This window comes from Podarcis tiliguerta, assembly GCF_965153285.1.
Source record: "Podarcis tiliguerta genome assembly, chromosome: 4".
Lineage (NCBI taxonomy): Eukaryota > Metazoa > Chordata > Lepidosauria > Squamata > Lacertidae > Podarcis > Podarcis tiliguerta.
In genome coordinates, this window is record NC_139537.1 from 22,502,187 (window position 1) to 22,518,388 (window position 16,202).

The 16,202-nt window shown below is 38.8% G+C and overlaps 1 protein-coding gene across 3 annotated transcripts in view; it reads right to left on the reverse strand.

Annotated features, from left to right (window-relative positions):
- PSPC1 (paraspeckle component 1) overlaps positions 1–16,202 on the reverse strand; it is a 58,653-nt gene that overhangs the window by 4,725 nt on the left and 37,726 nt on the right. For 2 of the 3 annotated variants that reach the window (XM_083436571.1, XM_083436570.1), the window contains exon 7: positions 2–100. In XM_083436571.1, the coding sequence (XP_083292697.1) occupies positions 71–100 (30 nt within the window). In that variant the 3' untranslated portion in view covers positions 2–70. Of the gene's footprint in view, position 1; positions 101–4,105; positions 4,217–16,202 lie in introns of all 3 variants that reach the window. The other variant, XM_083436572.1, reaches the window with a different exon arrangement.

A 16,202-nucleotide genomic window follows, 5' to 3' on the forward strand; every position in this document is an offset into this window, starting at 1 on the left:
CCTGAAACTGAAGAAAGGATTCAACCTCCTCTGCTATATTCATTGGACAAAGCACTCATGAAGTACATCTTCAACTGCACTTCAGCATCATAACCATTTCCTAGAAGAAGAAAAACAATTAAAGCTTATTAAATGATCATCTACTCTTAATTTGGCATGTCAGAGTGTTTCCCTGCATCAGGGATTCATCAAAAGGGACAGTTCACATGGTGCTACATGGTACCCCATTTAATAAAGATGATGCGATGAGACCTCCCTCCTCTAGTTGTATCAATGCATCAGGTTGGAGTCCCATTTTATATCAATGTTTGTTCCACTAAGGTTGCTCAGGAACTTAGCACATGCTATAGGGGATATAGGTAATTCTTCACTCCCTCCCAGCCAGAGAGGGCAATGAGAGGTAGGAAATTTCCTCTACATTTTTCAGAACATCCTTCCATGACAGTTTATCAGGCTAATGCACCCCGAGTAACTAGGGCTTTCCTTCTGCAAGTGGCTGGCAATGCCCTTCTCTCTAGAAGCACGTATGAAAAGACTGGCGTGCCTCTCATTTCCTGCTGAGGAACATTCAACAATGGGTGTGACTTTGTAAAGACAAGTAGTAAGGCAAAAATATTAATGTTTCTGGGAATGTGGTGGCCACAAAGAGGGCATAGCTAAAGTTAATTCATAACCATCCATTATTTTAACTAAATACGCTCAAATGGAAGAAGCCAAACAATTTCATCCATTGCAGAAACCACTGATTTAGTTAACTGATCCTCTGCTTCTAGCCTATGTCTGCAGAAGGCCAATCCATGTTGGAAATGGATGGTGAAATCTAAGGGGTCAGGGTGGTGACAGAAGGTTCAGATCCCGAATAGGGTTTCAGGCACCAGGAGGTGGGACACTGCCCATACCCAGGGTCTAGTAGAAGCAGAATTAGATGCAGCATGCCAATTTAAACACATTTCTATGTGTACTTAAACATATATAAGGCCATTGAATCCAGTTTTGCAAAACACAGGTAACATTTTGCGGTGGTCTTTTTAAGTAGCCAAGTACACCCAGCCCCAGATCAAAGAGCACATTTCTTTCATCGTGTCTCCAAGGTGATATTTCTACAATCGACACTTCTTCATTTACTCAGCTACATATCATGAAATGTGGTGGTGTCATATCCAGAAAGCTATAAAGTCTAACTGTTGAGAAAGTGCTTTCTCATTTCAGTTTCTCAGAATGGCGTTAGACTTTGGTCAAATATTGTCAAATAACAATCACACATGCTAAGTATTAATTTTAAGAGATTATACATACACCTATTTTCAAAAAAATAAATCTGAATGAATTATTATAATATTTAACAACATTATTTAAGAATTCTTACAAATGTGGTCATTTCACTGGACAGGTCTATTCTGGCTTTTATCCTGGGAACACTAGTGTCAGCCCATAATCACAAGATTTTAAAAAAATCAATTCAAAACAAAGTGAACTAAGAGCAAAACACAAGCCAGTTTTTAAACTGTTGTGGAAAGTAGAAAACATGTCAATGCTTTACTCAGTATCAGTTTCAGTTGGCTCTGTACCTCCATCAACGTCAAAGTCTCAAGCAGCAATGGTAACGTCAGTGCCTGCCATTGCTAATCAATGGCAGCATAATAAAAGAAAAGCTTCCATTCTTGACTCCATGTAACATTTGACAATATTTGATCAAATAGGTAGCCAACTGGCAGGGCTTGACTAGTCAAACTGACCAACACGCCAACCCTAAGGCACTTCCTGACCACATTAACAGGCTTCCAAACACCAGTTAATCCAGGGTTTCAATCTCATATTCCAAAGCATTGCAGTTTAGCCAAATACACCCAGACAGCCTAGCAAAAGGACAGATTATCCTTCTTGATCTGGTGCTGCGACCAAACTCCATCACCAACAGTATTGCGCAGCTTATTTTTCAGTGTGTTTGTGGCATGGAGGAGGATATCGGTTCTTCCAACAGCTATCACAAGTGTAAACTCAGAAAAAGCCTTTCGAGTGACCTTACCTCTCCAGCACCTGCATAATGTTCTTCAGGTGACTTGGAGCTTTTAGGCGCATGCATGCTGAAAGTAAGGAAGGTGCAAGCTTCTAACCCACTTGCAGAAGTCCTGGATGTGCTTCAGTTGCATATAGGATTGAGACTCCTGACATTTAGGGTAAGCAGCTGCCCAGTGCAGAATTCTGTACTTTGACTTGCTGGCAACAGATACCTATGCATACCCTTACTAAACTTCGAAAGGAGATTTTACAATCAACAGGCTTTCTCCATCTTGTAGTCAGAACATTTCCCATCTTTTCAAACATTTGAGACTACCTAAACTTTTTCTTGGCTCGCGATTTTACTGTTTACATCCTTTAATCTGCAGCAGTTGTACCTAAATCCTTGCCAGCCAATATAGAGTAGACTTATTTCTCAACTCTTGGGTAAAATGCTTGTCTTACTGAAATCGTAAGTGAAATTTGGCTGTTCATATTGGTGCCATGATGCTACATTCTTGACACATTTGTAATTTGGGGAAAAGTAAAAAATTGCAATGTTACATACGAGTGTTTTTCTTAGAATATTTGGAACTTACCATTAAAAAAACTATCACTGCCTACCATGATCTCTGGTGCAGAGTAAGAGGCTAGAGCAAGCCCCAGTACACATCCTGCATCAGTCACAAATTCACTGAAGGTACCAGCTAGCTTTGAGTCCTCCAAGACCCAGTCTCTGCTGGCTGGCACATTTCCACTTGACTTGAGATGGCATGGCCCTGACTCCAACCCAAAGACTGCTCCTGCTGCTCCATGTGCAATCAGGGTGAGGTCTAGTTTAGGAGGCTGTTGCCGAGGGGAACAGTTTGCCTCGTATTTAGACTGCTAAATCCTATCATAACTTATGGATTGTTAATTTTTGATGTACCGTATTTTTCCATGTATAGGACGACCCCCCACTTTTTAGCATAATTTTTAAATAACCTAGACTTACACACGGAAAAGTACAGTATATTTATTCGAGATGTTCTGATTAGCCTATTAACTTTATAGAACCATAGAATTCCACAGGTGGCAGGGACCTTGGGGGTCATCTACTCCAACCCTCTGCAATGCAGGAATCTCAACTAAAGAATCTATGATTCTGCTTAAAAACATCCAAGGAAGGACAGTCCACAACCTCCTGAGGAAGTCCATTTCCACTGTCAAACAGACCTTACTGTTAGAAAGTACTGTTGGAATCTCTTCTCTTAACTTGGAACTCATTGGTTCAGGTCCTACCGTCCAATGCAAGAGAAAACAAGCTTGTTCCATTCTCCATGTGACCTTTAGATATTTAAAATCATAGAATTGCAGAGTTGGAAGGGGCCATGTGAGAGCTAATCCAACCACCTGCAGTGCAAGAATCTTTTGCCCAATGCGGGGCTCAAACCCACGACCCTGAGATTAAGAGTCTCGTGTTCTACCAACTGAGCCAATTTGAAGGTGGCTATTGAATCTCCTCTCCTCTTTTCCAGGCTAAAACACACCCAACTCCCTCAACTGTTCCCCATAAAGCTTAGTTTCCAGACCCTTGGATCATCTTGGTTGCCCTCTTCTGCACATGTTCCAGCTTGCCAATATCCTCCTTTGTATGGTTATTTAAATTTTGTTTATGTTCGTTAATCTCATTATCGTAAGATATGGTTTTTAGATATATACATTGCTTGATCTTTTGAGCCACTAGAAGAATGTTTTGCTCCCGATCGCAGAAGTAAAAGCATCATAAACGATGGCAATGATATTGGGTTGCCTTACACCAGATATCCTCTTAAAACCTCAATAGCCCATCTGCAATATGTGGATAATACTGACCGAACAAGGTTTTGATAAAATTGTTGAGAAACTTTAGAAGTGTTGTGAACTCAGTACTGCTCAGTAATGTGGATCAGTATAATTTCCCCAATCAGAACTAAATTGTCATGTTCACTTTATCCCCCAAAAGTTTGGCAAGATGTTTATTCCTTCCTTAGGTATAGCAATGATGCTGAAATCAAGATCGACTCCTGGAATTGAAGCTGTTCAGTATCAACTTACATTCTCTTTATCAATCCGTTAAAATGATTACCTTTTATGTGCAGTATTTCAAGCAACTTTGTAGCCCCATTATGTCCTTTCCAATCCGTATTTTTCAAGTTTATTTAGGAAGATGCCATGTGTGAGTAAGTCAAAAGTTTTGCTGAAAGAGAGATATATAGTCTGTTGACGGTATTCCCTTTCAAACTAAACCAGGGTTGCTGTTTTTAATCAAGAATGGGAATTGTATAGGTTTGTAAAAGCATTGCTGCTTCTCATTTTTTTCAGCTCCCCTCAACCCCAATCCTAATAGCTACTTCAATTTTACAATTGGGTAATAGTTTTAAAACGAATGCTTGCACTCAAATCCAAAAAAGGTATAACTCACATTCCAGTCACATTTTTAGAACACCCACTGAAGAGTCTTAGCTAGCTGTTTAGCTTTGTATGTATAATGAATGGTACAGAATATAGTTTGCTTGATCTCAACTCAGAAAACTAAAACTAGAAGTACACCATCCCATCCACCACTTTCCCGCTGGTATTTTCGCCATTGATCATATATATGTAGGAACAGAGCAGCCTGCACAATAAGCAAGCATTTGCTCTGAATAGTGAGCAAGGCACAATGGCCTGCCCTTGCGGACAGGTCATCTCACTTTGGATATGGGGAATGATAATGAGCAACAGGTAGATAGGTTGTCCCCAGATGGAATGAAAAATCGTGCTGAAGTAAGCCTACCACACATTAAATGCACAACAATGTGAAACAGCCTTTGCAAATTGCCAAAAATCTGAGAAAATTTAATCCTATTTTTCATTACATTTGGTGTTGTTTTTTTCTTTGAAAGCCACCTATTGCTGAAAGGTGGCCTAAATCTCTTTCAAAAAACTAAGTTACCCCAAACACGCAATGCCAGTTTTAAGGGATGCACTATCAGACAACCTTCCCTTTTCTGTGCAATTGGCTTCATTATGGAATATCTTCCCTACCAACCTGACAGTTCTTTGCCCGCTCCCCACCCAAAGGCACTTAGTAATTGCATGGAAATGTATCAATTGTTTTGTTACACATATCTGCCCCAGTGTGAATTGTGCTCCATGCAATTACAGAATACACACTGCATTGCTAAGCCAGAACAGATTGCAGAAGTACATTGATCAGGAGTTTCCAACTTTGGGAGGGCTTGATGGCTCATTTGAGGAAATTGTCATGGGCACCATACACAGCAAAACCTTACACACTGGTTACAATGGAGCGCTTCTTTCAAACCAGAGGGGAGGGAGAGTAAAGCACCTTGTAGGCACCAAGGCAGGCCAGGGGGTGGGGAGGGATGTGTGCTTGTGGGTTCAGTATTGGCAACCACTGGCATTTATAGCCCCTCCTAAAATGACAAGTAGTGAGAATATAAATTTCTATGTTAAAGGTATATTATACTTATAGTGTCTGTGGACACCATGGTGCCCTTAGGAACTGTGTCCCCACCATTTTAAAAAATAAATAAATAAAGTTTTGATTAGGTTGGGTGTAGCCTGTTTTTTCCAGGGGATGTTGCCTGCTTTTTCAGGTGTGTAGGCGGTTTGCTTTGTTTCAGGTTGTGCTTTGAGCATCACCAGTTTGTCTTATGTGAAAAGGGCATCACATGCTACCTACCATCTGTTTCTTATGCCTGCTGGCCCCAAAAACTTGAGGAAGCTCTCATTTTTAAACACAATATTGGTATATTTTTGATCTTCTAAACATTCTATCTCCGTTGTTCTTTAAAAGGTTTTCTGAAACAAATTTTGAATGCTTCTGTACTCAGTAAAAAGCTAACTAAGTTACAATTCTGATTTGTCCAGTGTGTAAAAAGCTAACTAAGTTACAATTCTGATTTGTCCAGTGTGTAAATATGTTTGATATACCATCAAGGAAGGGAAGGTTTAAGCCTCTATCTTTCTGGTCATTTCTGCCAGCCTCACAGTCTGAACTTTCAGTATGAATGTATATTCATATACTTATCAACAGATTACCTTCTAAGACATTTAAGAAGTTAAAATCCAAGCCTCTTGTGATTTACATATTTAATGCTTTGGACTTTGCTATGTCCTAATACAACAAAATCCTCAATTTAGGCTGTAATCCCCCTTCTACTATTTTCCCTAATAAATTACAGCGAGACAGAAGTATACACGGAAGTGGTGATACACCAGACTTTAAAAGAGGAGTTTCTTTATGCAAAGCTCTTTCAGTATCAGGCCCCTATCTTTAATTCACAAGATTTCAGTGAAAAAAGTCACTCTACCTTCAATACTATATAAAAAGGGTTTCTTGATTTTCATATTTTCTCTCATCCCTCATTTTAGTTTCAGTACTATTAACATTTTAGAAAAAAATGACTCCTTTATATTTGTCTCAAAATACTCAATTAAATGTTTTTAATTTCAGAACCCACCCACTTCGATATTATAAAAATTGCAAAAAAATTACCTAACACAATAGTTGATCAGAAAAGGACGTTCCACTGCTGTGGACTCAATGGCCAGGAGTAGGAATTGCTTTACAATCAGAGCATGTCCACTATCGTCCACAGAGAAATGGGGGGAAATCCACTTCTGAGAAGAAATGTACGTCGCCTGTCTTGGTTATTTTTTTTTTGGGGGGGGGGGGGACACATAAGTAAAAACAAACAAACCAAGATAAAAGTTATCCTAGATGTGCATCCACGGACTGTACACTGGTTTAACCTGACAAACAGTAACAGATAACAGCATTCACTGTAGGTGTGTAGGTAAAACCACATACTTTTTCAAATTTACCTCATGGGTAACCGCCACCACAAGTGACACAGAGAGCATAGGTTTCAAGCAACTGGGCAATGGCAACAGTGTCAGGCATTTATTTCTCCTTGACTGTGCTGCTGCATTGTTTGTCAGCCCAGAAATTTCTACACACACACACACACACACACACACACACACACACACCTCAGTAAATGGGAAGGGCCCACATGTGTATATACAAAAAAGTACACTAGACTGGTACTATTTCATTCTTTTAGACTTCCTGTGTGTTACAGCTGACAGGAAGGCTGACCACCACTGAAGCATACAAAACTGTCTTCCATTTTGAATAGTTATCCTTCAGGATCAAATTCTACATACAGTGATACCTCGGGTTACATACGCTTCAGGTACATACGCTTCAGGTTACACACTCTGCTAACCCAGAAATGGTACCTCGGGTTAAGAACTTTGCTTCAGGGTGAGAACAGAAATTGTGCTCCAGCGGCACGGCGGCAGCAAGAGGCGCTATTAGCTAAAGTGGTGCTTCAGGTTAAGAGCGGACTTCCGGAACGAATTAAGTACTTAACCCGAGGTACCACTGTACATGGCGAATGTACATGAACAAGACAGGCAATTTCAGCAAACGTCTTCAGGGATCTGAAGGATAACGAAACATGGTTCGTTCTGAGTATTTAAAATATTGCCATTTAAAAAAAATAAAAAATGGCCAAGGCAGCAACAGACACAAAGCAAAAAATTAAACATTATGGGAAAACAGACTCATAAACTGACTTCTTAGAACCTAAGGATGGCTCTGCTAGATCAGACCAAAGGCTCATCTAGTCCAGTATCCTGTATCACACAGAGCTGCCAAATAGATGTCCATGTGCCCATAAGCGCAACACCAGTGTCTTCCTCAACCATATGTAGCAACCAACTGAGTTTGGGTGGACAGAGACACTGGTGCTAATATGTTCAATTACATGTAATCTGAAAGACACGTTACCCCATTTTGTGTTGGCTGGACGTTAGCGGGTCTGTGCTTGCAGAATACGTGATTCTTTGTGGATTTAGTTGCTGTTGGGCCAAATAAGGCAATGTGAATGCAATACAATGTGCCTTTTCAAAATAAATTTTCATTATTGATGTTTGGATTTTTTTTAAGTCCCATGTAAAGCCTTAGGTGTTAGGGGCAAAAACCCAAAATATTTTAACCCATTGGCCTTCAACTGGTGCATTGCAGCCACTACAGGCTTGCAGCTTAATAAAAGGTGGGCTTTAATACCAACATGACTGCCATATTCAATATTAAAATTCATGTTTGGGTTAAGAGTGGATCCCAGGTCCGAAAAGGCTGAAGATTAACATTTTAAATAAACATATAAATCAAGGGTGGGAGGGAATGCTGTCTTTCCAAACAGTAGTATAATGGATCTTCCATCTTCTTTGGGCTGGGTTTAGCTGAGCGATTTAGCAGGAAGCAGCACAATGAGTCCTGACTTTGCACCAGGAACCGTGTGCAGGGGGAGGTCAGGGGAGATTGTTTCCTCAGACAATCTGAAATGCTGCAAGAACAGTTCAAGGAGTACGACTTTGAATTCCGCCCTGCATCTGTCACAAGTCCAATTTCCCAAAACTGAGTAAAATTTAAAGCAATACTTTACCAAGCAATTTTGCTAAAAAAATACTTGTGAACTCAAAAGCAGAGGTCTAAATTAAATCCAATTCAGCATCTGAAATGGACAGCAAACACACTGGCAAAAATGAAAGTACCTGACCATAGCAACTAAGGTATTCACTTGTAGTCTTTCTTTTTTCTTTTTACTTGCAACCATTAGGAAAAACCCATGGGGTATTCTTTAAGGACTAATTACAAGCGTGCTGGAGCTGATGGAAATATACCTGAAGGTCCAAGAGACTTTTGGGTTGGATCCACAAATTGCCTTGCATGAGACAGTTCACACCCACCCCCCAAATCACTTCTACAATTTCCCAACTCAAGCTCCTCAGAGCCCATTTCCCACAATTCTACCCTTCAAAAGCAGCTTTTCAAAGGAGATGCAGTGGACTTTTGTTGCAGAAGTGAACTTTTGCTTGCACTTCTCTGGTTTCAACTCTGTAGATTTAGTTGATAAACTGGAAGAACAAAGCACTGCTTGTTGCATATGTCATTTTCATATCTACTACATGAGCAAGCAAAGTTTCTATGTTCATATGATGTGTCTTTTTGGTTTTAATCTTCTATAAGTTCCCAATAAACATGACACAAACTTTTGTGAAAGTTTAGGAATCATCAAGAGTAATCAGCATATTTGTGTTGCAAAATTCTCAAGTCTGTTTGGATTCTTCTGAATAGTAGTACAGAAAATGTTACATTCCTATGAAACAATTAATTTGGAAAATCATGTTAACAAAAAATCATAATTCTGACAAATGATCATAATATAAGACGGAATAGGGATTCCCATAAAGTATCTGCATTTTGTAAATATTTTTTTTAAGTGGGTGGTTTGGGGGCATGAAATCACCCTTTCAACACACAAATTTCCTACAAATTAATAGATTTATTCTTTGACCCATTCTTTGATAATCCTAAAAGTACAGAGATATGAGGAAGCTATGAAGAAGGCAACCCACTCTTTGATGGGGGAATATCCATACTCCCCTAATAACCTTCACCCCAATTCAGATGCAAATAAATCTAGTTAAGAGGATTGTTAGAAAGTTATGAACAGAAGTGTATGTTCTGGTTTTTTCAAAAGCACACAGCAGAATCCTAAATATTTGATTGGCTTGGTATATTTTTCCCTGAACAAAGAGCTGTGTAGGGGGAGGCCTCTGCCATCTAGTGGCCGAGGACAGAAAATACACCAGTAGGTACTCTTTTTGTTTCCAGCAACTCCATTCAGAATCTCTCCGGCTTAGCGCCTTTTTCATTCCTCCTGTGAGTGCCCTCTTCCATTCTTTTCTGTTTTCCAAGTGTATTTAACTACATTGGCTTGATGGCTCAGAGGCTGCATTTCTCCTGCTTATGAGACTGTTATTTTTGTACTTATCCTGTTTTCTGGGATTTGTTGTTACTTGGGTTATTGCCTAAGCTTGTGTTTCCTGCATGCACCATGTTATGTTACGCCGTTTGACACTGGCCAGTTTGTTTGCTTATTCTCTGAGGAAGCAGTCGGCTTGATTGCCCCCTTTCCGTTATGTGCTGTTTGCCCCTTTGCCTGAAGCTGGACTTGTTAGAATATGCATTAAGGTCACTGGCAATGAAACACCACCTACTTTCCCACCCTTGACCACTAGATGGCCCTTTGTCCAATAAAAAAACCTTACAGGTGAGTACAAAATGCCCATGATAATAGGCACACCCCTTTGGGCTGCCATATGTTCAACCCCTTTGGGCTGCCATATGTTAGATCACATCCCTACAGGATGATTTTCAGAATTCTTCGACAATGCAAAATTACACACAATGTCCTTGGCATCACCCTTTCTGTGTCTAATCTTACCTTTGACTGCAGGAGGCACCAGAGGGGAGGCACCAGGATAAGGCCAGTGTCCTAGTTCCACTTCCAAAACAGTGTCAGCAGGTTTTAAGTCTTTCTGAAGATCTAACTTCTTAAGCCACATCATGCATGTGCACGAATGACAGGGAAAGGAGAGGAAGTTTGCCACAACACATATATATGGCCTAGTTCTTTTCATATGCTCCTATATTTTATAAAACATCTAATAAGGACAAATTTATGGTTTAATCAACAGGTTTATGCACGTAATATGACACCAAATGAGCATTTTTACTGAACATCTCCTCACATAATACATGAAGAACAAAGGTCACAAGAGCATGCTACTGTATGTCTGAACAATTAGTTTTCCAAAATGATCAGCAAGAATTTGTAAAAATGAAATAGAGTCCAATGTTTGTTGTTGCCTTATTCTGTCTTATGCTAAACCAATATTAAACTGCTGAATAGCACATTTAAAAACCTGTGTTATAACGTTCTTGAATTCCAGGACCCATTTGTGATCCAGGTTCATATAATGCTAATCCATGGTTAACATTATCAAGGTTTATCCAATTACCCATGGCTTATGAACATGGTTTATTAATAGTTAATAAACTATGCTTAAGTCACTGGGCCCAGCTCAAATGACCAAATACACCATGGTTTAATAAACTATGCCTTACCATGTGTTTATCTAATTAGTCATTCACACAAAACCACTTCCAATGTATATTAATGAGGTAAAAAATCATTCTTAAATAAAAAAACCTTTAACCTATATTCATTACAAGGCATTGCAAAAATACTTTTGAGTAGCTATAAATGAACAGTTCATTTTAAGTAATGGAAGAGTACCTGTAGGTTGACTATATACACAACTTTAGTCCCACCTAAATTAAGATCTATTCAATGGGATCAGTACTCATAGATTCACTGTTTCAAGAAATCTAGTTTAGGTAAATTATATAAGGGCTTAATGAAGACTTATGAAGCACTAAAAGAACCCCAAGCACAAAATATTATAGTACCACATTTTCCATAAAAGTATGAATTCGAGTTGTAAAGATTAAAATCTGAAGGGAAAGGAAATCTGATTTCACCAAGTGTTCAACAGCATCCACTATTCTGCAAATTTACTATAGATAGGATAGGAAATATATTTAATCTGAGACAGTCAGTCCATGCACTATATTAATGAAATCCGGTTGCAATTTTCTTTATGGGAAGTGTCTATTTCAGAAAGCATTGTCAATATAATTTCAAACCCTACATTTTAAAATTTGTTTTCCAGATCCACATACAACAGGAAATTATGGTTTCCCATTAAAAGCACAGGCCTTCCATGCACACACAAATACATATTTTTTTCTTTCACACACCACAGCAGAAGATTGCAGGCTTACCTTCCAATTTCATACTGGACAGTTTTCTGTGACAAGTTCAGATGAAAAGGGGGAGGAGAATGTGAACCAGAGACTATTGCATGTAATAGGAAGCCCAAGTTTCCTGTTGAATCTAAACACGACTATATTGTCTTAATTCATGTTTTTGCCTCACTGTGATGGTTAGACACTGAAATCTCAAAAGCCCTTCATCTTCCCACAGAAAACCATCACCTTGCTTTGATTAAAAAACAACTGACATTGAATCCATCTTGCCAACAGAACATCTCGATCAGACTTTTTCCACGGTAAAGTGTTTCCTGTTCATTTTCTTATTTTATTTATAAATCTCTTCCTATAAAGTATCTCAAAGTGATTTAAACATGAGAACATCAAGAATAAATTATTTAATCAATTTATAGACCCCCCCACACTTTTCTAAGCAGTGTAAAAATTATAACATCATGACAATGATGTAAATAAAATGAAAACACATACTGTCAATAAAAATCCAGAATCAAAATATTAGAACAAAATACTGAGCAGTGCAATCTAAATATTGAAGTTTTCAAAAGGTGTCTAAAGCACATCACGGTTGACACCTCTCAGAGGAGGAGGTAAAGGAGACAGTGTTCCAGGAAATCAGCACCACTGCAGAAAAGAACCAGTTTCTTCATGCCACAAACCATGCTGATCTTATCGCTATGTAACGTCCGAACTGATCTGGATTACTTCTCAGTTCTTTTTACGTCTTTTCACATGCTAAGCTGGCCAGTCACTCAAGTGGCTTTTATTACAATTTATTATAAAGTCCTTTTCACACCAAACACAAGGTTTTAAACAAAACCCTTCTCCAGAGTCATAGAGAATTACAAGCTTCCCGGATTTTCCCCCTACAGGTGGAAGCAGCTACTAGTTAGGTGGAGAAAAGGATACTTAACCCTCTCCTTCCTTCACTGTTTGTCTACCTAAAATTATCCCACTCCCATATGCTTTTCTCCCCAAGAGATATAGTTACCACAAGCTTAAATAAATCCAAGAGTTTAAAAAGCCACTGCAGACACACTACAGAAGAAAAGCAATGTGACTGGTTAAATCGGTATACTGTAGCTGGATTTACTCCAATAGCCACTGGTGACTAAAACTCTCCTTACCTTCAGTTATATATCTATCTACATGAAATGTTTGGTGCAGTAATATTAGGTATTAAAGAGTTTCTGAATACTTGTTCCTTGCTCAACAGTGGAATTTCAGATCTATCCCCCAGGTGAGATGCTCAAGATGCAGAACAGTAACATTTGCTAACATTCTATATAATTTCCAGTAAAACAATGTGGAAAGTTCATTCCAGGAGTTACTCACTCTTTGTTTATAAGCAGTGAGAAAGTATGGATGACAATAGCAATGGGGAAAGTGAATGTGGACACTGTAACAAATGGCTTAACTGTAACGAAACCTTTCAAATGCCTTTTTGAAAACATCACTTTTACAGAACAGACCAAGAACTAGCTTTTATCCAAATGATAACTAAATTAAAAGATATCTGAAGGGCCAATAGCAAAGATCAAAGGGGCAATAGCAAAGATCAATAGTTGTACAGTACCCCAAAGGTAACAAAGAATCAAATCATTTTCAAACTCGTTAGCACAATTTCTGGTTCTCAATTAATGATGAACTAGAAATGTACGTATATTAGCAATAAACCTTGGCATATGCAGTTTTCACTCATGATGTTGCAGAAGCTTCCATGCTGGATTTACACACACACACACACACACACACACACACACACACTGCTTTGAATAAAGATAAGTTTGAAGGGCCTTAACTGCAAAATCCTAGATTCAAGTCTCTATCTTTTTATGATGACAACTTAAACTTCCTGTATTAGTTCCCAATTTTTTTAAAAATCACAAAGTATGCAGCCAGTTTCATAGAAAGGAGAAAGATCAGGATATACAAGATGACTCACCTGTTTTTCTTGCTTCTAAAAGTATCGTAAAAGTGGTGATTTTTGTATGACCCATCAGAGGATGCTGCAGATACTTCCCTGGCTTTAGAAGCCGAAGCACTGTCTTTTAGTATATTTGCTGTAAACTAATCGTACTAGAGAGTCGGATACAATCAAAAATATTAAGTACATTAGTAGAAATTAATCTAATATAGATAGAAGGTTACAAGTTCCTTCTAGACAAGAGTTGCAGCGTGGAGGACTGTTTTGGTCCTTTCTGTTTGTTATCACTCATGGCACCTTGTGAATAACATTTAGAAGTACACATTTATTTTCCTTTGTTTTAAAAGACAAACACAGCTTTCTGGATTATATAAAATCAACAGGTCAAATGTAAAGTCACCGGAAGTATTTTCTAAGGACGACATCGAACCATGTCCTCCTACTTAAGCAATAGGACGTCGTGTTTCTTTTTTTCTTCCAGTCCCCACCACACCACCAAAATCTGCTCCAGGGGTCCCCCACCCCCCCAGAACTTATTTTTGGAGGAATGGTAGCTGCAGGGGGGAGGGAAGAAGAGACGTCGCCTTGCATGTTGGATCTCACCCCAAATTTCTATAGTGCTCCAGTATATACTCCTCTAAATGCTTTATAACAAAAGATACCAAGCTGGAACAAACAAGCAAGAGAGATCAGTATACACACACCATAAGTCAGTTCAAATAATGAACAGTCAGCCCAGATCAATGAACAATTTTCTAGCTTAACAACCAAGTCTGATGACTACATATTTATTTCACCTGCCCCCTAAGTCTGCATGGAGAAACATCAAGTGACCTGCCCTGATCACAGAGTTGCACGACTGGGGTGCTACCACCAAGGAGGAGCTAGAAGTTAGATAAAGAACACTAAGTTCTTTCAGATACGCAATAGGTCTTAAAATTCAAACCAAAATATTCAGAATTTGTCCTGTAAAACAAATGCGCCTGTCTTTAGGACAAGAGGTTGACAGAATTCAGTTATCTGATTCCAACAGGTGCATTTTGTAACTGTTGCGATTTCCAAAGTAATTTTCAAGGAATCCCCATATAAAATACATTCCAGTAATCTAATCTAATGTTTAATGTGGTAGGAATCCAGGACGGTATCACCAAGCTGTGAGCTCATCTAGAGTTTACAAGTCACCAATCCCCACCTATTACTATCACCTCCAGTCAGGATTGAGTGCCAGTTTATTAATTCTTGCACAGTGTTAGGCATTCCAACTATGATTCCTAATTCCACTATCTCACTCAAATTTGAGGAAATGGAAATGCTTAATGGTGCCACTAGTATACTGGTAACACTGTAATACTCCAGTGTTATCAGTCTCATCCACGAGATCCTGAAGCTGGCTCAATGTCAGCAACTATCACATTCATAAACTATGATATACTGAAGAATGACCTATTTTCTGCATCTAAAGGATCCAAGGAGGGACCCTTGCTTGTTAGTTTTTTATCTATAAATTGCATCAAGTGAACTGGAGAACCATTCTCCTCAAGGAGATATTCAGTTTTATGGCTTCAACAAGCCTCACTTGACATCTTGAATCAACTAGGAAAAGGTAGGATCCACAACATGTGGGAAGGATTTGGCAAGACTCTTACAAGAACCTTGCAAAACATCCTCAGGCTGTTACAACTCAAATTTAGCCAGACCAGTTTTAACAGAGGAGACTTCTGATTTAGGTGCTGTTAAAGAAAAATCCAAGTTGGATGAGATGCAAGAGGTTTTGGTAACCACAGCAGGTTACCAAAAACATCATCAGATGGGCCAGTGGACAAGACAAGTATTACTCAAATCAATTCTACAGGATGGCTTTGCCATTTTCACTGCCACAGAGTAAGTTCTTCTAATTTGTGTCTTTGTCAGATTTCATTTCCACTTAAACTGGAAAAGTTGTCCCAACAACTCAATCATTGTATTTCTTCTTTATAGTACACCTAACCAGGAGAAAACAGAAAAATCGGACCATAAACATTATTTTATGTTGATTGCGTATCCATGAAATCTAAAGTATATTTTGAAGAACACAACCAGAATAAAAACCATTGGTGTGTATTCTGAGATTCATATAATTTAAAAGTTCACAGGTTACAGACTCAAGTAGGAAGATAGCCTTAGAGCAGAATCATAATCATGCTATAGAATTCTATGAAATTTTACTTTATTTCAATCCCCGTACAAGATATCCCAGTAAAATGATGTGACAGGATAACATTTCTGCAGTGTACCTACTAACTTAACGTTTAGTTATGTTCAATAAATGTTTTGCTTATTAAAACTTAACACAATGGCCTGGTTCCCATGTCACACAAAGCCAACCCATGGATTAGCATAAATGCATGAGTGTGTAGAATCTGGGAGAGGAGCCCCCAGCTGCTTTGCTCTTTCCCTGGTTGTTCTACTGCTGTGCCACGCTAAGCCATAGTTTGGGCTCAGTGTGCCACCTGAACACAGGCTTACAGCTCAACCAACACTTTTGTTTTTATTTTGGAT